A 21496-nucleotide genomic window follows, 5' to 3' on the forward strand; every position below is an offset into this window, starting at 1 on the left:
TAGTGGGTTCATGGACTAGGGCTGCCATGGTTAGGTTACTTCTTTGCTTTTTGTTTTTAAGAAAAAAAAGAAAGAAGAAAAGAAAATAAAAATAAAAAAAAGAATAAAAAAAGGGGGGAGCGGGGAGGAATAGTTCCCAGGAGGAATGAAAGGGCCGGAAATCTCCCTCCTCGCCCAAGAGGACCTCAGCACCACTAGTAGCACAGATGCAGCATGGAACCCGTGCCATACCCTACCCTTCATGCCAGTAAACCAGCAATCCGGGATAGCAACCTCACATCTGCCGAGCTACCTCGGTGGACAAAAGAGAGGGCGGCCGGATATCCGCCACAAAGCATACCTCCTTCGGCCACCACCCCCGGAATCCGAAAGATGGCTTCCAGAGATACACCCGTCGCCCGAAAGACACCCAAAGCTACTCCGGGATACCGGAGAGGGATTGGGACATCCCCAGGCAATCCAGATTCCACGGCAAACTACGCCACCGCCAAGAACCTCAATGGAATGGGATGGACCCCGGTGTCCTTTCCCCTACCTAGGAACTAGCGTGCCTGTGGGAGAAATCCCAAAGGCCAAACAGAGGAATGGCAAAAGGGAGGGGTGAGGAGCAAGAGGAGGAATGGAAAAAGGGGAGGATGGGAAAGGGGAGGGGAGAATGGGGGGTAATTAGGTTTGGTCTGAGGAAGAAGACCGACAGGGCTAATTCCTCAGACCAAGAGCCTCTTCACCACGCCAAGGAGCCCCCCTTGAAGAGGACTGTAATATAGAATTCATTTACGGATATAAGAAGAACTAAATTATTTACAGTAAAAAGTACTCCATCCAAATAATCAACTTCTTAGCTTATCTGACCTATTTTACATTTCATGGTGGTCATATGACATAACCTCTGCAGTATGCAATATGCATATGAATTTGTGGGTGTGAGGAGAGGGAAAGTCAGAATGTAGTGACCAAGTGAAAAACAAGAAGTGCCAATGAAGGCTGAATGAAAGTTATATACTGTATTAAAATTACCTTATCAATTTGGAAATTTGTGTTTAATAATTTACACCTGGTCTGTAAAGTGGCTTAACTACTTTCCTTATTATCTATTTTTTTTTTTTTTAACACATCGGCTGTTTCCCACTGAGGCAGGGTGACCCGAAAAAGAAGAAACACTTCCATCACTCACTCATTCACTGTCCTGCCAGAGGCATGCCAATACTAAATTATTTATTATAGTTATGGTGAAGTGCTAAAGCTCCAATTCTTTGAAGTAAGAGTCCTTCACCAACATCAAGGCATACCCCTTTTAAGGGTGAAATCACAAAATGTGTGGTAGTATATAAACCATTTTACTGACCAATGTAAACTATTTTAAGAGTTTTGCTAGTAGTGTTGTAGTATTATATGATGTACTGTCTAACTCTGAATACCTTTAACACTATTTTTCTAGAGTACTTTTCTATCCTCTACGGGCAATTTACCTTTATCCCCACGAAAGTGGGCAACATCCTAGTGATGATAATGATCTCCTAAATTCACTTCTTGTTTATGATACTGTTTTGTTCATTTTCTATAAAAACAAAACTGATTGTAATAATTACCTTTGCTAAACTAAATAACATGTAAAACTTAATTAAACTGCCAATACTTGCTAGTAATAATAATATCGCATGCTAATGAAGCTGTGTGTAAAACTAAGGTCACTTCATTACAGTGCTTATTCAAAGTGAAAACCAATCAACACAACCTTCTATCCTACAAACAGTGAATAAAAATATAGGATGATGAAAGAAGTGAATAATCAAGGTACAGGCATAGTTAAACACAACTAAAGTACAATCTACACATACAACAAGAGTAAATTTAAGACTTAAACGGTAATCCAGAGAACACTGGAATAGTGTTGTAAACATCTAAAAACACTACTACTAATACTAACACTACTACTAACACTAAACTATGAAGAAACCATGCAGTCATTAACAAACAGCGTGCGACAAGTTCATTCAATTTCACTTCAATACATAGTGATTTAGTATTCAACTAACAGTTCATAAGAATTAAAAATAAATGAAAGGGTACAGAGTCTGCAATTTCATTACAGGTAATCCTCAACTACAGGTAGACTATTCCTATAAAATATAAAGAATTGCAAGCAGTAAGGGCAACTGTGACATCTGAACTTTGGTTAAAAACAAAGGAGTAAAGTATTTTTTACTATATGTGCAGACGACAAATTTACCCTTACTATTGGCAATGCCTCATATAAAGGAATGACTTGCCTTTCTATCTCTTCTATACACTAGCTTTATTCCATGCAGCTTTGTAATAGAACAAATACACTGTACAAGAGAAGGCTATCAAACAGACACTAAGAGAAAAATAACAAGATATACCTATCTTAAGCTTAAACGTACAGTGATAATTTTTTACATTTGAAGTAGAGAAATTAGATTCGAGAGATTTAGAGAAAAAGTATTGAAAGGAACAGGAAGAAAATACTCCTAACATACAAAAACCTGATCAGTCCACCAACAATACACCATTAATGTAATTTATTTCTTAGGTGAATGAATTTCTATTCATATACAGTACAGGTACAGTAAACCTTATTCTTTTCAGTGTTTCAATAAACAACTTTAGATACCCAGTTTTCCTCATTTTTGCAGTGAAGAACCAGGAGTTTAACAGAAAAGGTGTCAGTGTTCTCCATGATTCTAACACTGCATTTTGCTACCAGTGGTGGCTCATCCATAGGAGCTGCAGTAGCCCCAGATGCTCACTGCCAGACATGTGACTTCATCAACCTTATGCTAAAATAATTTGCAACTGACAAATATATTACAGGAAAAATCTGTTGTATGTTGTTTTCAATGTATTTATAAGTGAATTTTTTATTTTTTGGTTGAAACGAGATAAAAAATGATTAAAAATAGAAGTTTGATGCAGTACGATAGTATAGGTATTACTGGCACTACGAACTGCCACTGTTTGCTACACATTTTTATATTACCATAAAAAATAATTAAAATAATATTTATAGTATTTTGAAAAACCTTTTACCTACACTTATTTTTGTTTTACGAGTTTAAGCTGCAGTATTTTTGTGATGCTTAACACAAATGAACAGTGCTCACTCAAAGAAAAAAGGTTATTAACTGCCTCCAGCTAGTATTGTAACTGAAGACACTTTGGCAAGTGCTTTTGAAAACAGTACTGCCAAAAGAATGAGAGTATAAAACCTAAAATATCATTACTAAACCTAAGAAAACCTGAGAAAATGAGTATTTGATTGTAATCATTTCATGATGTTTACAAAGGAATATACCTTTAGAGGGGGACTGCATGTTTGTTTTGCTCAGTCATGCATGACTGCCAAGTGATTTGTATTGTGTTTCTCTCATTTTTTAGTGTCAAGTTGTTTATAATACTGTATTAATCATTATACATTAAAGTAATTGAAAAAATCTTTTTTCATCATTTGATGGTTTTTAAGCACAATTTACACACTTGTATCTGTTAAACAATCACCACTCTGCCTGGGATGTAATCTAATCACTAACATTTACAACTGTTTTCAACACAAATTTTTCCTCTTAGTGTACACTTTTGTGATTCATTATTTATCTGGAATACTTCCCTTGGTTTCAATTTAGCTGCATTACACTGTGGTACCTTCATGCTCCAACACAAAATGCAACTAGAATCCCTTGAATTAAACAAATACTACATACTCTATATAGTAATTCTTTGATTTATTTTGGTCCGTGCTACATGTATTTGACGCTATGAAATAACCTCAAATTTGCTATTATACAATATAGCTTCACTCTTATGCTACGAGATTTTCTGCAAACTGCTGACAACTGTAAGAGAGGATGCTGAGAAGGGTCCAAGTCCTATAATTGAGAATGAAGTACTGCTGGGGATGGAATGCATCTAACATATAGAGCAAGGGACATATAAAAGTCAATGGAGTTGTTAAAAGTCTACTACATAGGATACCCATATCTATCAAGGTCTCATTCCAAATGTTATTGGACTCAATCACCATCTTGCCAGAGATGTGCCAACACTACAGCTCAAATGCACCTCCAAGCTACAACATCCTCACCCCTCCTTCAGAGTGCAGGCACTGTACCTCCCACCTCCAAGGATTCAAGTCTAGCCAACCAGTTTCCTGGAATTCTTACATAAATGTTACCTTGCTCACACTCCAACTACATGTCAAATCATAAAAACCACTTGCCTCTATTCACTCCTATCTAACATGCTTACACAGCCTGGTGGATATCCAAGCCCTTAATACCAAAACTTTTACCCCCTCCCTCCAACCTTTCTTAGAATGACATCTACTCCTCTCCTCTACCCCAGACTTTTACATCCTCCTAGTCATCCATTTTTCTCTATCCTCTCTAAATATCCAAGCCACATTAACAACCCCTACTCAGCCTTCTGAATATTCCTGTTAACTCTACATTTCTTCCTGGTCTTCAAAGTTTGAATTATCTGCATCGTAATATTCACGCCACACATTGCCCTCAACATGACATCTCTACTGCCTCCAGCCTCCTCCTCCTTGCTACAACATTCAAAACTCATGCTTCACACCCAGACAACACTATACCCTGGTACATTTTCCTTTTTGACTCCATGAATAAGGTTCTTTACCTCCACAGATGCCTCAATACACCACTCACCCTTTTCACTTCATCAGTTCTGTGGTTCACCTCATCTCTTATAAAACCATCTGCTGACAAGTCCACCTCCCAGATATCTGAACACATTTTATTCCTCCATACTCCCTCCCTCCAATCTCTCATTAATCATCTTTCCGATGTTTATATTTAATTTTCTAGTTTTACATACCATCCCAAATTTGTTTACCAACCTCTGTAACTTTTCCAAATCTCCCAAAAGAACCATGTCATTGGCAAAAAAAGCTACTGTGACAACATCCACTCTAAACCAGATTCACTGTCTTTCAATCTCACTGCTCTCCCAAACACAGGTATTCACTGCTTTACAACCCTATCTGTAAGTATGTTAAACAACCATGGTAACATCACACATCCCTGTCTTACTTTTACTGAAAACATAATTAGTATGAAAATACTGGAAATACACATGATATGAAATACAAATACAGTAGTTTAGACAAAAATAATGCCACAAAAATTCTACAGTTAACCCTTAAACTGTCCAAATGTAGATCTACGTTTGCACGTGTAGCGCTCTGAACGTAGATCTACGTCCAATTTTACATTGTTTCTTATGTAAAAAAAAACTTAGATCTACGTTCAGAGTGCTACGCACGCAAATGTAGATTTACGTTTGGACAGTTCAAGGGTTAACAAATATAATCTGAAGCTTATGGTAAATACAAAGTGGACAAAGAAAAGTTATAGATAAGTGGATGCAAAAAAAGTTAATACATAATGATAATATAAAAAAAAAAGGAAAGAGCCAAGGACACATGTTACTAAATGACTGTACAATCATTTAGGAAATACAGCCTCTCTTCACTTAGCGATGTACTCGTTTACTGACTCCTCAGATTTACGACAGGCTCTCTGACCAGTATGCATACCTAAATAATGTATATAAGAGCTGATTTCCTCTATTCTATTTATTACAATATACAGTACACTATTATATAAACATTTAAAAATATACCAGAAATGTTGTAAATAGTGCAAAGATGACATTATGACATTATGATGATGTGGTCTTTGGAACAGAACGCCATCATTAACCCCTTGACTGTCACAACCCCAAATCCTGAGGTGTCTCCTGGTGTCAAAAAAAAAAAAAAAAAATTCTTATGAAATGATAAAGAATCTTTCCCAATGGTAATGACACCAAAAGAATTAAATTTGATGGAAAACTTACGGAATTACACTCATGAAGTTAACAACCTCGGCGATATTTATGAATCGACGATTTCGCCCACTTTGAGTCCTATTTTCGGCTAATTCCATTGTTCCAGTCGACCAAACTCATAGCTATTTCTTTAGAACTCCATTTGTTCTATCGACTGAGTACAAGAAACTGCCCATTTACCAATTTCAACCACCCAATAACGTGGTTAGAAATTTGCAATTTGGCCAATGTCACGCAAATTAAAAAATATGCCAATTTCAAAATAGGGTCTGGAATGAACAATGTAGACATTCCTGGCTCTAAAATAACATTTTCTTTGTTCATCAGTCATGTCTCCAGACCCCTCTGATATTACTCTTGCTTTCTATTTTGAATTTTTATTCAAACAAAAAAATAGAAGATTTACTGTTATGCAGACTACTGCAATATTGTAATAATTGTATAAATAATGTCAACCCATTCATGACTGCATATTAGAATGGCTAGTTGGACTTTATTGGACAATGACATCAACTGTTTACTTTTGAACATTGGCAAAAATCAAACATTTCCCCTACTTTGAGCTCCATTTCAAGGTTCTTTTCATAGTAAAACCAGAGTTTTAATCTAAAAGCACAGTCGGAGTTTTTTTTTTCTCACTATGCGCTGCGTGCTGCAGGATTTTTTTATATGGTGCACACTGACTACACAGACCCATTCTCTCACATGTGGGCCTACCAGCTTTCTCCTGCTTGATTTGAAGCTGCTAGAATTGTTGAGTATATATATGTCAAACACGGTGGCTCGTAAGGCATATATACACGACCGAAACAGTCAAACGGTTAAGTGAAGAGAGGCTGTACAACAAAACAAAAATATACAAGTAAAATATGGCTTTAAATAGAAAATTGCCAATGAGATCTAAGCACAGATAGTGCTAAAAACAAGAGTACATGAGTTCCATTTCCATAATCCCAGTTATAAACATTAACCTTTTCAGGGTCCAGACCCCCAATCTGAAACTTTTCCGCAGGGTCCAAGAATTTTCAAAAAATATTTTTCTCATGAAATGGTAGGGAATCTTTTTCCGAAGGTAATAAAACAAAAAGTATGAAATCTGATGGAAAATTGACAAAATTAAGCTCTCGCGAATTTTTCTGCATCAGCGATATTTATGCCTTGGCGATTTTGCCCACTTTGTCTCCCATTTTGAGCCATTTACATTATTCCACTCAACCAAATTCTTACCTGTTTCACTAGTAGTACTTATATTTTATCGATTGAGCACATGAAATTGCCCAGTCAACTGTTTCAACTACCCAATAAAGTGATTGGAAATTGGTAATTTGGCTAGTTTCACACAAAGTTCAAAATACATGTATTCCAGTTTCAAAACAGAGTCCAGAATAAACAATGCAGGCATTTCTGACACTAAAATAACATTTAATCTGTTTATTACTCAAGTTTCCAGGCTTTACAAATGAATTCTATTTCAATTTATTATTCACATAATGAATTTTTATTCACACCAAAAAATAAAAGAGTTACTGTTATGCAATATTGTAATAATTGTATAAATATTATCAGCACATTCATGAACGCACATTAGACCCACCAGCTGATGTGTATTCCACACATGACGTCATTTGTTTACTCTTGAAAATCGGCAAAAATTGAACATTTCTGCTACTTTGAGCTCAGTTTCAAACTATTTTCAGTACTAAAATCAACCAAAATCATCTCTTCTTCTATATCTTCCATTCTATAAAATGAGACAAAGAAACCGTGAATACAACTCTAAAAAAACATACAAAAACACACCACAAAGTCGCTGTTTTAATCCAAAAATGCAGTCGCGAGGGCTAGGGGATAGAGAACCTCGCCAATCTTGAAAATTTGCGATTGTTTGGTGCTCAAATCTGATATGGGGAAATATAATAATACTGTTCTGTAGCATTTGCAAGTGTTTTGATGCGCAAATATATTGTAGGGAAATATAATAGCATTTACTTAGCCTAACAATACTGCTTCCTTAACCTATTGAACCACAAACATTCATAAAATATATGAAAACATCATAAAATATTGTATATACATGTAATAGTTTTTAATAACAAATAATGAACAAAACACTCAACACTCATAAGGTTAGGCAGATGAACTCTGACGACTTGTGATGAAGATGACAATGACGATGATGATGGTGATGATAGTTAGCCATGCAGTTACTGATGACAATTGAATGGATGTGATTGTATGGAGTGTAACTGCAAAATTGGACAATGATAGAGTGAGTGGCAGGCTGCTAATTGAGGGGGGTAAGAGGGAAGGAAGTAGGGACATGGCAGGAAGCATTTTCCCATACTTTTTTCCAACATCTGTTTAGTAAATGTGATTGAGCGGCTGGGCATTTGCGAATGTTTGAAGCTCGCAGAAGTGGAGGGCTAACTGTATGCACTGCGTGCTGCAGGATTTGTTTTATGTTGTGCACACTTACCACACAGATATATTCTCTCATATCTAGGTCCAGATTTACCACTCACAGCTTATCTGAGTGAGCTGAGCTCATGGCATATAATTACGACTTGGACTCTGGCTTCAAAGCCATAGAACTATGGGACGGACCCTCAAAGGGATAATCTACCGTGTATGATAATGGAAATAAAAATAACTCAAATTTTGGAACTTGACAATAAAACTCAAACTATATGATGAAAATGTATTTAAATGCAATTTGGGTCTCAACTGATATTCGTCTTTAGCTGAGGCCTTGTAACCTCAACTAAAGAGTGTGGCAGCAGGCAAAAGAAGTGGTTTAAATGTCAGGAAACTGATCAATGTTACGTGATACAGGGCTTTGTTATATTACGACCAGCTCAGTGGTCAAGCACCGGCCTCCATGAACATAATGTTATTTTAATTTAAGTAGGTACAGGCTACAGAACTACTTAATTATTTACCTAATAAAAATATTCTTAATTACAGTATTATTATTATTATAATCAAGCGCTAAGCCACAAGGGCTATACAGCGCTGCAGGGTAGGGAAGGAAGCGAGGGTATTGGGCGGCAGAAGGAGGGAGGGATGATCAGTAGGTTACAGAAAACAGCGGGGCAGGGGATAGTGCGGGGATAGAGGCTAGCAAGAGATTGAGGTAGAAAGGGCTGAAGGCATCAGAGTTTGTGAAGTAAGTCAGTTGTTGTCAAAAAGTCAATGAGAGAGTCTGGATGAAAGGTAGGTCCATCAGTGAGAAGGGAAGGTAAAGAGAGAGCAGCGGAGCGAAGACGACGACGGAGGTAAATTCTGCGTGCTCGTTGATAAAGTGGGCAGTCCAACAGAATCTGGCTGACTGATAATGGAGTCTGACAATTCTCACAGAGAGGAGCAGGGCACCTCTCCATGAGATATCCATGAGTAAGACGAGAATGGCCAATGCGAAGACGGGAAAGAGTAGTCTCCCAACCTCGACACTGGTGACAAGAAGACGGCCAGTAACCTATACTCGATTTAATAGATTGAAGTTTGTTGCCGAGCATAGTAGACCAACGTTGTTGCCAACGGGTGTGAAGGTGGGAAGATATTGCAGCAAAATAGTCCGTAAATGGAATACCTCTATATGAAACTGGTAGGTCATGTACTGCTGACCGCGCAGCAGTGTCTGCCTGTTCATTGCCCTGTACGTCAACATGACCAGGGACCCAACAAAAAACAATATCTTTATGCTTGGTAAAGATGCGGCATAGCCAAAGTTGGATACGGAGGACTAAGGGGTGAGGTGTATCAAATTTCTGTATAGCCTGTAAAGCACTAAGGGAGTCTGAGACAACCACAAATGATGACACAGGCATAGATGCAATACAGATAAGTGCTGCAAGGATGGCATACAATTCAGCAGTAAAAATACTAGCCGAAGATAGTAAATGCCCTTGTACGACGCTGTCCGGAAACTGCTGCAAATCCTACGCCGTCAGAAGACTTAGAGTCATCTGTGTACACAGCAATGGTATGAGAATGAGAGTGGAAGTGGTCAAGAAAAAGAGAGCGGGAAGCGACCGTAGACAGTTGGGTTTTCGAGCAAGGGAGAGAGAAAGAACAGACTCGAACAGCTGGAACTTCCCAGGGAAGTAGGGAAAAGTGAAATGCTACATGAACATAGAAAGGTGGTAATTGAAGAGAAGACAAGAGCGAATGAAGGCGAAGAGAGAAGGGACAGAGTAAACAGGGGCGGCGAACAAATAAAGAATGTATAAATGGAAGGATTGCGGAGATCATGAGAGCGTACATAGTAGCGAAGGCAATGGGCATCACGGCGATCGGATAAGGATGGAACGTTCACTTCTGCATAGAGGCTCTCAACAGGGGAAGAGCGAAAAGCACCGAGGCATAAACGTAATCCTTGGTGATGAATGGGGTTAAGGTTAGAGAGAGTAGCAGGAGATCTGGTCACCATAATCAAGTTTCGATAAAATGAGGGTGGAATGTAGGCGAAGGAGGGTTCGACGATCAGCTCCCCATGAAAGATGAGCAAGGGTTTTAAGAAGGTTCAGCCGGCTGTGACAAGTTGCCTTCAGAGAGGTAATGTGAGGTTTCCAGGATAACCTACGATCAAAGAGGAGGCCCAGAAACTTGACTGTATCACGTTCAGGGATACGGGAGCCATAGAGGTACAAAGGATGATCGGAGATGACAGAGCGTCTAGTGAAAGTAATTTGGTGGGTTTTAGTGCTGGAAAATTTAAACCCACGTGTGGTGGCCCAATTGGAAACACGGTCGACTGCATGTTGGAGAGAAACTGTAATGAGGTGACAGTCAGCGCCTGCACAGGCAATAGCGAAGTCATCAACATAGAGTGATGACCAAATATTTGATGGAAGACTAGAGGCCAAATCATTAATAGCAAGGAGAAAAAGTGTTGTGCTCAGAACACATCCCTGGGGGACACCTTCACCTTGGATAAAGTCCGGGGAGAGCACATTATTAACCCGAACGCGGAAATGCCTGTCAGTTAAAAAGTTCTTAAGGAAGGATGGTAGATTGCCTCGAAGGCCTAAGGAGTGGGCTTGGGCTAAAATATTATACCTCCAAGTTGTGTCATATGCCTTCTCAACGTCAAAAAATATGGCAATAACTGAGTGGTTATTCACAAAGGCATTACGAACATACGTATCCAAGCGTAGTAAGGGGTCTATGGTAGAACGTCCCTTACGAAAGCCATATTGACGAGTGGAGAGACTGTTGTGTGTGTCTAAATACCACACTAAACGTCTATTTACTAGGCGTTCCATTACTTTGCAAACTGAACTGGTAAGAGCAATGGGATGATAGTGGGAGGTTTCATGTCCCGTAGTGCCTGGTTTGCGGAAAGGGAGAACAATGGCGGATTTCCACAGCTGTGGAAGAACTCCTTGTGACCCAATAAGATTGTAAAGGCATAATAGGACTGCAAGGGCTGACTGATGTAAATGTTGTAGCATACGAATATGAATGTCGTCGGGCCCAGCTGCCGATGATCGACAACCTGAGAGTGTTGCCTCCAGTTCTTGAAGTGTAAAAGGCACATTATACTGTTCTTCTCTGAGAGAAGAAAAGTCCAAGGGTGCTAACTCTCTGGCAGACTTTGAGGAAAGAAATGAGGGGCATAGATGGAGTCCCTGAGAAATACGGACCAGATGATTGCCAATTTCATTGGCAACATCTAGTGGGTTTGCTATATCAACACCGGCAACCCACAGAACAGGAGCCGGGTCAGGAGAATATTTACCACTCAGTTTTCGTACTTTTTTCCAGACTGCACTCATAGAGGAAGCAGAGGTGATGGTGGAGACACAATCTCGCCAGCAAGTGCATTTAGCGTCACGGATGACACGGCGAGCAATCGCACGCTTCTGTTTAAAATCAAGGAGTCTCTCTGTGGTTCTATTGTACCGGTACCTGCCCCATGCAGCGCGTTTCAAACGTACTGCACGAGCACAAGCAGGAGACCACCAAGGGACGCATTTCTGAGAATGCCTGCCCGAAGTTTGGGGTATAGAATGAGAAGCTGCAGTTAAAATGGAGGACGAGAAGAGGTGTAAAAGCTCATCGATGGAGGACGAAGAAGGAACCTCTCTAAAAATAGTTAGGTGTGAGTAAAGGTTCCAATTTGCCTGATCAAATTGCCAGCGTGGGATGCAAAGAGGTGGTGAATATGAAGGGGAAGTAAGAATGATTGGGAAATGATCGCTGTCATGTAAGTCCAGAAGAACAGACCAAGTGAAGTCTAATGCGGCGGAGGAAGAGCAGACTGAGAGATCAATGCAAGAGAGAGTGTGAGTCCGAGGATCAAAATGGGTGTGAGTACCTGTATTTAAAACATGGAGGGGGTGGGTGGCCGGAAGCATAGTCAGAGGAGAGCGAAGGTCAGATAAATTGAAGGAGTCAGTCGAGGCCTCAGTACCTGAAGCGGGTGAGGAAACAGCACCGGCGAGAGGTACAGAGGCATGAGGAGTGTCCGAAGAGTGGTCCAAAGACGAGGCGGGGTCAGAACGGGGTGCGGTATCAAGAAGGGGCTCGGGGGTAGCAGGTTCATGGACTAGGGCTGCCATGGTTAGGTTACTTCTTTCTTTTTGTTTTTAAGAAAAAAAAGAAAGAACAGAAAATAAAAATAAAAAAAATAAAAAAAGGGGGGACCGGGGAGGGATAGTTCCTAGGAGGAATGAAAGGGCCAGAAATCTCCCTCCGCGCCCAAGAGGACCTCAGCACCGCAGATGCAGCATGGAACCCGTGCCATACCCTACCCATTATGCCAGTAAACCGGCAATCCGGGATAGCAACCTCACATCTGCCGAGCTACCTCGGTGGACAAAAGAGAGGGCGGCCGGAAATCCGCCACAAAGCATACCTCCTTCGGCCACCACCCCCGGAATCCGAAAGGTGGCTTCCAGAGATACACCCATCGCCTGATACCGGAGAGGGATCAGTACATCCCCAGGTAATCCAGATTCCACGGCAAACTACGCCACCACCAAGAACCTCAACGGAATGGGATGGACCCTGGTACCCTTTCCCCTACCTAGGAACTAGCGTGCCTGTGGAAAAAAAAAAAAAAAAAAAATACCAAAGGCCAAAAAGGAAGGGCAAAAGGGAGGGGTGGAGAGGAGGAGGAGGAAAGGAAAAAGGGGAGGATGGGATAGGGATTGGGGGGTAATTAGGTTCGGTCTGAGGAAGTAGACCGACAGGTCTAATTCCTCAGACCAAGAGCCTCTTCACCATGCCAAGGAGCCCCCCTTGAAGAGGGTGAGCAGTAAATCTGGGCCTAGATATGAGAGAATACATCTATGTGGTATGTGTGCATCACATAAAACAAATCCTGCAGCACAGTGAATAATGAGTGTGTTTTTTCGTGTGTGTTTTATAGTTGTATTTGTGATTTCTTGGTCTCATTTGATAGAATGGAAGATATATTACAGGAATAGAGATGATTTTGATTGGTTTTAGTACTGGAAATGGCTTGAAACTGAGCTCAAAATAGCGGAAATGTTAAATTTTTGCCGATGTTCAACAGTAAACAAATGACCTCACATGTCTAATATGCCAGCTGGTGGGTCTAATATATGTTTACAAATATGGTGATATTATTTATACAATTATTACACTATTGCATAACAGTAAATCTTCTATTTTTTTGGTGTGAATAAAAATTCATTATGTGAATAAAAAAAAATCAAAATGGAGTTCATTCGTAAAGCCTCAAAACATAACTAATGAACAGAGGAAATGTTAGTTTAGTGCCAGGAATGCCTGCATTGTTTATTCTGGACCATATTTTGAAACTGGAATATTTTGAACTTTGTGTTAAATTGGCCAAATTACCAATTTCCAATCACTTTATTTTGTAGTTGAAACAGTTTACTTAGCAATTTCTTGTGCTCAATTGATAAAATAGAAGTAATACTAGTGAAATAGCTAAGAATTTGGTTGACTGGAATACTGTAATTGGCCTAAAATGGGAGTTAAAGTTGGCAAAATCGCCAATGCGTAAATATCGCTGACACATTAAAATTCGCAAGAGCATAAATCTTCCATTTTCCATCAAATTTCGTACTTTTTGTTTTATTACCTTCAGAAAAAGATTCTCTACCATTTCATAAGAAAATTTTTTTTTTTTTTTTTTTTTTTTTTTAAATTCTTGGACCTGGTGCACACTTTGAAATTTGGCCTCTGGACCCTGAAAGGGTTAAGAGAAAATTGTGGTATTTTTGGAGGTGGTATGCAACATAACCCAGTTTTACCCATAAGATGTTTGATTCACCTATCACAATTTCATGTATAGCTCTGTTTTTTACAGTGTAACTCATGCAAAAGGTGGTTGTTTACTGTACTCTAAAACAATGTGTGTGTGAAACCACCTATTTTTGTATTTACCTATTTGCAGTTAGAGGATCAAGATCTATTCTCATGGTACCCCATCTGTATTGTGCTTATATAGATTTTCAAAATTTCCTCTGGTTGTAGCCTATACATTGAAACCTCTACTTGCGAGCGCATCCATGTGCGAGTTTTTCCAAATATGAGCGGTTGATGGGTCAGTTTTTTGCTTCCATATGCGAGTGAAATTTCCATAAGTGAGCAGACCACAAGGGAGGTTCCTTGACGCTGGTGAAGGGCTCTTGCTCTTAATCTGGGGAACTGGATCTCATTTGTTTGTTGGACTATCTTATTGAAACTTGGGCAATGTACGATGGAAAGATGCTTCTTAACGTACACCAAAAATGAAAGAAATCGGAGCATAAATAATGAAGTTCACTTCTCAGCAATTAGCCACCCCTTAGAGGTATTTTTGTATGGTTTTTATGGCTGTATTCTCGTTTTTTTGTCTCGTTTGATAGAATGGAAGATACATTACAGAAATAGATATGATTTTGATTGCTTAAACGATGAAAAGTACCTTGAAATTGAGCTCAACGTAGGACAAATGTCCATTCCAATAAGCAGTCATGAATGGGTTGACATTATTTATACAATTATTGCAATAAGACAGTAGTCTGCATAACAGTAAATCTTCTATTTTTTGTGTAAATAAAAACTACAAAATATTTATATTGTAATAATAATAATAATAATAATAATATGTATAATAATAATATAATATGTATAATAATACAGTGGACCCCCGACTTACGATATTATTTCATTCCAGAAGTATGTTCAGGTGCCATTACTGAACGAATTTGTTCCCATAAGGAATATTGTGAATTAGATTAGTCTATTTCAGACCCCCAAACATACACGTACCAACACACTTACATAAATACACTTACATAGTCGTTTTGGGAGCTGATCGTAAACCGGGGGTCCACTGTAATGTGTACTACATTATTATTATTATTATAATAATAGGCAGCTTCAAAAGGCCATCACTAGGTGGCAGTACACCTACCATCCGACTTACGACAGAGTTCGGTTCCGAGAAACCGGTTGTAAGTCGAAATGGTCGTAAGTCGAACTTTACTACTGAATATCAACAAAACATTTCTGTAATGACTTTATTTTGTTTTATTTTGGTATTTCATGTTTTACTTTACTTTTTATGCTGTTAGTACTGTATTTTATCCTGTAAGGTTTAAGATAAACACTGTGTACAACACAAATAGTTGTTTATTTCCCAGAAATTTGGCATAAAAAACACGGTCGTAAGTCGAATGGTCGTAAGTCGAGCAGGTCGTAAGTCGGATGGTAGGTGTATTTACCACAATAAAGAGGGAGCGGATGTGGCCGCCTCCACCTGTTACATAATGACGTTTTATTCATCCTAGAGTGTATATCAGGTTTCTATGTTATTTATATTGCTTATTATGCCATTTTAGATGAATTGTGATAGATAAGTAAACCGCAGAGTTGATATTAGAGAAATTATTGAAATACAGAATTCCACTGGAACGGATTAATTGCATTTCAATTAATTTAAATGAGGAAAATTGACTCTGCAACTGAGCAAATCCAGTTGCGAGCAAGGTCATGGAACAGATTAAACTCGCAAGTAGAGGTTCCACTGTATTTAGCTAATATTCCAGCCATGATGATTTCTACAACATGGTCACTGTTGAACTAGAAAAGTGTTGGCTTGGATGTCAACAAATAAATCATATCTCAAATAAAGCCCAATCATGAGCAATGCCAGAAAAGCCCAGGGATGAAGAGTACATCACCAGGTACTAGACATCATATATACAACAGGGGGTAGAGGTAAAAAAAAAAAAATAAATAAATAATGGAGCTGGATACAGGTAACACCATGGATTCTGTGAGGAGCAGAACTGTCTGAACTTCTAGCTATGATCTACAAGTCAATGAACACAGGACAGTTGCCAGAGATTGGGATGACAGCAAACATAGTGACTATATTGTATATTTAAAAGGTGTGTGATAGAGCATTTGGAGAAAAATGTTTTCATAAATAGTAACCAGCACAGGTTCAGTGAGGGCAAATGTTGTTTTACCAACCTTATCAACTATTTTACTTTCACAATCACCAAAATTCATTGACCACTAAGTGTCCAGATGAGGTGTTAAAAAAATTAATGTTTGTGAAATTACACAATTTGGATCACTGGTTTACAGAGATAGGTATTTTACCATTCACTGTGAAATGTACAATGCAATACTAGACTTAAAGGACACGCAATTCAATTTTATTAAATAGTGTGAGATATGTGTATGCTCATAACATAAGAGAAGCTGCAGAATTCTGAAATCTTTATCTGGTAAAAGGGCGTACCTTTGATGCATCACCATATGGAAAAAAGTTTCCATATATCTTTTTGAATTCTTCAACTGAAAGATGTCCAGTTGGGCAGTCTTTAAGGAAACCTTTGTACCACTCTTGAATCTCCGAATCTGTAAATATATATGTACATAAATATATGCATGAGTACATATTCATATTTGTATACAGCACAGTTAAAGACAAACATATGCATATAGAAGGGAAAGTGATGGAAAAAGCAGTTAAAATTTACAAGACAGTATAGCGAGTTCCCAACTTACCAATGAGTTACATTTCAAATATTTCAACGTATGAACTAGCCATCTATAACTATGGATCTACTGTCCTACAGGAAGCAGTACAACAAAGGACAATTACATATTGCATGTTTGTAACTGCAGATCAACATTCATAAAATAATTATCTCTTCCATATTATGTCTTTTTTGACCTCATTCATAAGTGTGTATTATTGTAACACAGGCATTCATAAGTTAGGGATTTGTGGGTATATCCCGGGACTCTCTATATTGGAACTCTTCCCATAAAAGACATATAGGTTACCAAGGTGTAACAGGAGAAAAGGCCAGCCATCAGTATGGATGTTTATCTTGACACATGCTTGATCTTGGGAGGAAAGGGGTCAAACTGCTCCCACCATCCCTCCTTGCATTCCCTCTTCCTTCCTTGGTGGACATCTATGCAGGGATCCCTTGCATTTTAACACTGGTCCAAGTGACACAGTTATAAAAACAGAGATAAACCTCAAATTCCTGCTGCTGCACTGAAGTACTGAAGAAATGCAGGTGGCATTAGTATACCTTTGAAGAATTTCGAGAGTATATCTACTCTCTGAGCCTGGCCATGGGCCAGGCTCGTCTGGTGCTCACCTGGTCAACCAGGCTGTTGCTGCTGAAGGCCCACTGCCCCACATATCCATCATAGCCTGGTTGATCTGGCACCTGGTGAAGATACTTGTCTAGTTTCCTCTTGAAGGCTTCAACACTTGTTCCAGCAGTGTTTCTAATATCTTCTGGTAAGATGTTGAAAAGTCTTGGACCCTGGATGTTGATACAGTGTTCCCTTATTGTCCCCACCGCACTCCTGCTCCTCACTGGGTTTATTTTACACTTCCTCCCATATTTCTCACTCCAGTATGTTGTTATGGCAGTGTGCAGATTTGGGACAAAGCCCTCGAGTACCTTCCAGGTATATATTATCATGTACTTATCTCTCCTCCGCTCCAATGAGTACATGTTCAAGACTTGCAGGCATTCCCAGTAGTTTAGGTGCTTTACCTGAGGTTCCCAGCAGCTCAGTGATGGCCTAATCAAGACCCACATAACACTAACATGTGTGGATACCCAGAATGATATAAATCAGCTGCAGAAATCACCCAAAAGTACACAAATTACCAACTAATAGGACTCGTATTACCACCTCCTACCCCGCTGCCACTGAAGTGATACTCCACAACATTCACCCATCACCCATCGCCTACTATACACCCGAAGCCACAGCCAATGGACAAGGGTCAGAGCAATAAAAGAAGATCCAGTAACCAGCTAAGGACTCCTAACATCAAAGGTGAGACCAGTAATACCACGGGGAAAACTTGTGGTACTGCCAGCCAGGACACAACCCTCATCACCCACCGGCATCACCACAACACATGATAAACAACAACAAACATGGCCACCGCCACAGTCCAAGATAACTCCTTCCTAGGATTTGATGTCAAGAAGATCACCGACCCAGAAATAGCTAAACTCCTTATGATTCAGAACCAAACGATCACCAAACTAACTCAAGAAATGCAGGAACTAAAAGCTAGCAATGCAGAGTACCTCAGCAAGATCACTGCTCTAGAACATAAACTAGACACTCTGGAACACCTAGACACCATCAACACTCTAAAAGACCAAGTCACCCTCCTTACTACCAACATTATAGAGGAAAGATCAAGAGTGGACCAACAACTTGCCAATGTCATAACCAACTTCCAAGACCATAATGACCAACAACAGCTATCTGACGCTGTTGTAGTTAACAGCAAACATCTCCCACCCACAGTCACCCAAGAGACCTGCATGGAGACCATCCTACAACTTATCAAGGACCAACTTCGCCTTAACATACGTAGCGATGACCTAAGGGATTGCAAACTGATGGGCTACCATGCGGGTAAAAAAACAGTGCTGTTAAAATTCCCAACTAGCCTACAAAGAAACAACCTACTAAAAACATCTATTTCTATGAAAACTGATGTTTACGTCAATGAGTGCCTTACCAAAACAAGACAAAACCTCCTTTATCGGCTAAGAAAATTACGCTATGCCCAAAAAATCCACCAGTGCTTTGTAAGGGACAGAAAAATCGCAGTTAGGAAACAGCCCACTGGGAAGAGATACTTCATCTCTACAGAACATGACCTTAAAACATTCCTAAGTGAGACTGGACTAACAGAATCAGAGTAAAGTGCAGATAATACCCACAGTCCACCGTTAGTGTTATATTGTCATAAATTTGTGCCCCCCTAAATTTCCAATACCCCAACTACTTTTGATTGTCACTGTTGTATTCAATGACCATTCTACCTCATAGTCTTAATTGTGTTTAATACCTACAGAATCTATCTCCTTTTTTACATCTTACCACATCACTGTTCTATCTTATTTTATTTTAAACTAACCATAACTTGTCCTCAATTATTCTACCTCACTTTAAGAAATACTCTATTGCCCAATTTTATTTTAAAATCTCTATTATTGCCCAATTTTACTTTAAACTATATTGACCAAACTTATTGTAAACTTTTATTATTGCCCATTTTTATTCTATACTTTTTTAAACTAGTATTTTCAACTACAACTTTTATATTATCCTGTCTACCATCTTACTAGCATATTATAACCAAGTCATTGTCATTTTTATTTTTATTATTTTTTTTTATTATTCTTTTGCTACCTTAACTTGTGTATTTTATCTTGTCAATTTAAATCTAGTTATCCTCTAGTTTTTGTAAACAACTTACGTAAGAAATTAGTGCAATTACAATTGAGAGTCTTGTGCCTATTTTATATCATTAGATTAAACTCAGTTGTACTATAGCTCATTCTAGCTCAATACATAGTCAATACCAAATTCATTATATAAGACCATAGTGCAATTACTAGTGAGAGTCTGGTGCTGTTTTTAATTTGTATTTTTATATTATTAGATTAAACCTAGTTGTACTATAGCTCATTCTAGCTCAATACATAGACAATACCAAAGTCATTATATTAGACCTTAGTGCAATTACAAGTGAGAGTCTTGTGCTATTTTTAATTTGTATTTTTATATTATTAGTTTATACCTAGTTGTACTTTAGCTTATTCCAGCACAACACATAGACAACATCAACTTCATTATGTGTATTAGTGACTATACTCTATATGACCAAAATGCTTTAGCTATATACTTGTCCAAACTTCCCGCCACTACAGATATCAGTACTAGAACTCAACACACAACTCAGGATATAAATAACCATAATTTAAACATAGAAGATGATTGATCACATTGACCCTGATCTAAACCTCCATAATCTGACACCCAATCAAAACCTATTGGAAAGTAACTGCCTTTATTACACAGCATCACAAGCCAGCACTATCCTAAACAATGCTAAAAGTCTATCAGTTCTTAACTACAACATCAGGTCTTTAAGCAAACACTATGATGACCTCCTGGCACTCCTTGAGTCACTAAAGACACCCTTCTCCTGCATTATTCTTACTGAGACCTGGCTTAAGCAGGACACAATAGATATCTACCCTCTACCAGGATACACAGCAATCCACAACTGCAGACCATACCAAGTTGGGGGTGGTATTACAATCTATTACTCTAACCAATTATCTTGTATTAGCACCACTTGCTTTAGTGATGAATATGGGGAATACATTTTTGCTAATTTTACTGTAAAAAACCTTAAGACGCCTATAACAATCGGTGCCATTTACCAGATACCCCACACAAACATCCCAAATTTCAGTGAGAAATTAAAGGCACTAATAACAAACAGACAAATGAATAAGCACCACCTTCTCTTAGCTGGAGACTTCAACATCAACCTTGGCCTACTAGATGATCAGCCTGTAACTGATTTCATCAACAATATGAACAACACACTTCTCATACCAACAATAACTAAACCAACCAGGCTCACTGAGACAAGTGCAACCATAATAGACCACATATGGACCAATATACTAGCCCCCCTTAAATCAGGGATAATCACAGATAGCACTACAGACCACTACCCTACCTTCCTCTTGACAAACATTAGTAAACCACCACTTGAATACAACAAAGTTTCATTTAGACTCCATGACAAGGCCTCAATAAGGAATTTCACAGCTTACCTAGAGACTGTTGACTGGCCTACAGAATTCTCCAAGGCCAGTGGTATTGATGACTGGACAGACATTTTTCTTAACAAATTACTTAGACTATACAACAAACACTGTCCTATAAAAACAAAACAGATCGCGAACAAATGGCTTGGTTGCCCATGGCTAACCAGCACCATTCTGAAATCCATTGATAAGAAACACCAATATGAAAAGCAATATAGACAGGGCTTAATACACAAAGATTTTCTTAAACACTATTCATCAGTTCTCACCAAAGTAATAAAGAAAGCCAAACAACTATACTACTCCAGCAGATTCACTGACACAAGAGGAGATACAAAAAAGACTTGGAAAACACTCTCTCAGATTCTAGGGACCCACAAACTGAAAAAAAACAAGAATATTGTCCTAACTAAACCTAATGAAACACCACTGCATCCCACTGACACAGCTAACATGATAAACGACTTCTTCTCAACCATAGGATCTAATCTCGCCAATAA

The 21496-nt window shown here is 38.7% G+C and overlaps 1 protein-coding gene across 2 annotated transcripts in view; it reads right to left on the bottom strand.

Moving 5' to 3' along the window:
* Nca (neurocalcin homolog) overlaps positions 1–21496 on the bottom strand; it is a 120735-nt gene that overhangs the window by 58652 nt on the left and 40587 nt on the right. For both annotated transcript variants that reach the window (XM_070100597.1, XM_070100596.1), the window contains exon 3: positions 16607–16725. In XM_070100597.1, the coding sequence (XP_069956698.1) occupies positions 16607–16725 (119 nt within the window). The remainder of the gene's footprint in view (positions 1–16606; positions 16726–21496) is intronic.

The sequence above is a fragment of the Cherax quadricarinatus genome, chromosome 73 (genome assembly GCF_038502225.1).
Source record: "Cherax quadricarinatus isolate ZL_2023a chromosome 73, ASM3850222v1, whole genome shotgun sequence".
In the NCBI taxonomy this organism is placed as follows: domain Eukaryota; kingdom Metazoa; phylum Arthropoda; class Malacostraca; order Decapoda; family Parastacidae; genus Cherax; species Cherax quadricarinatus.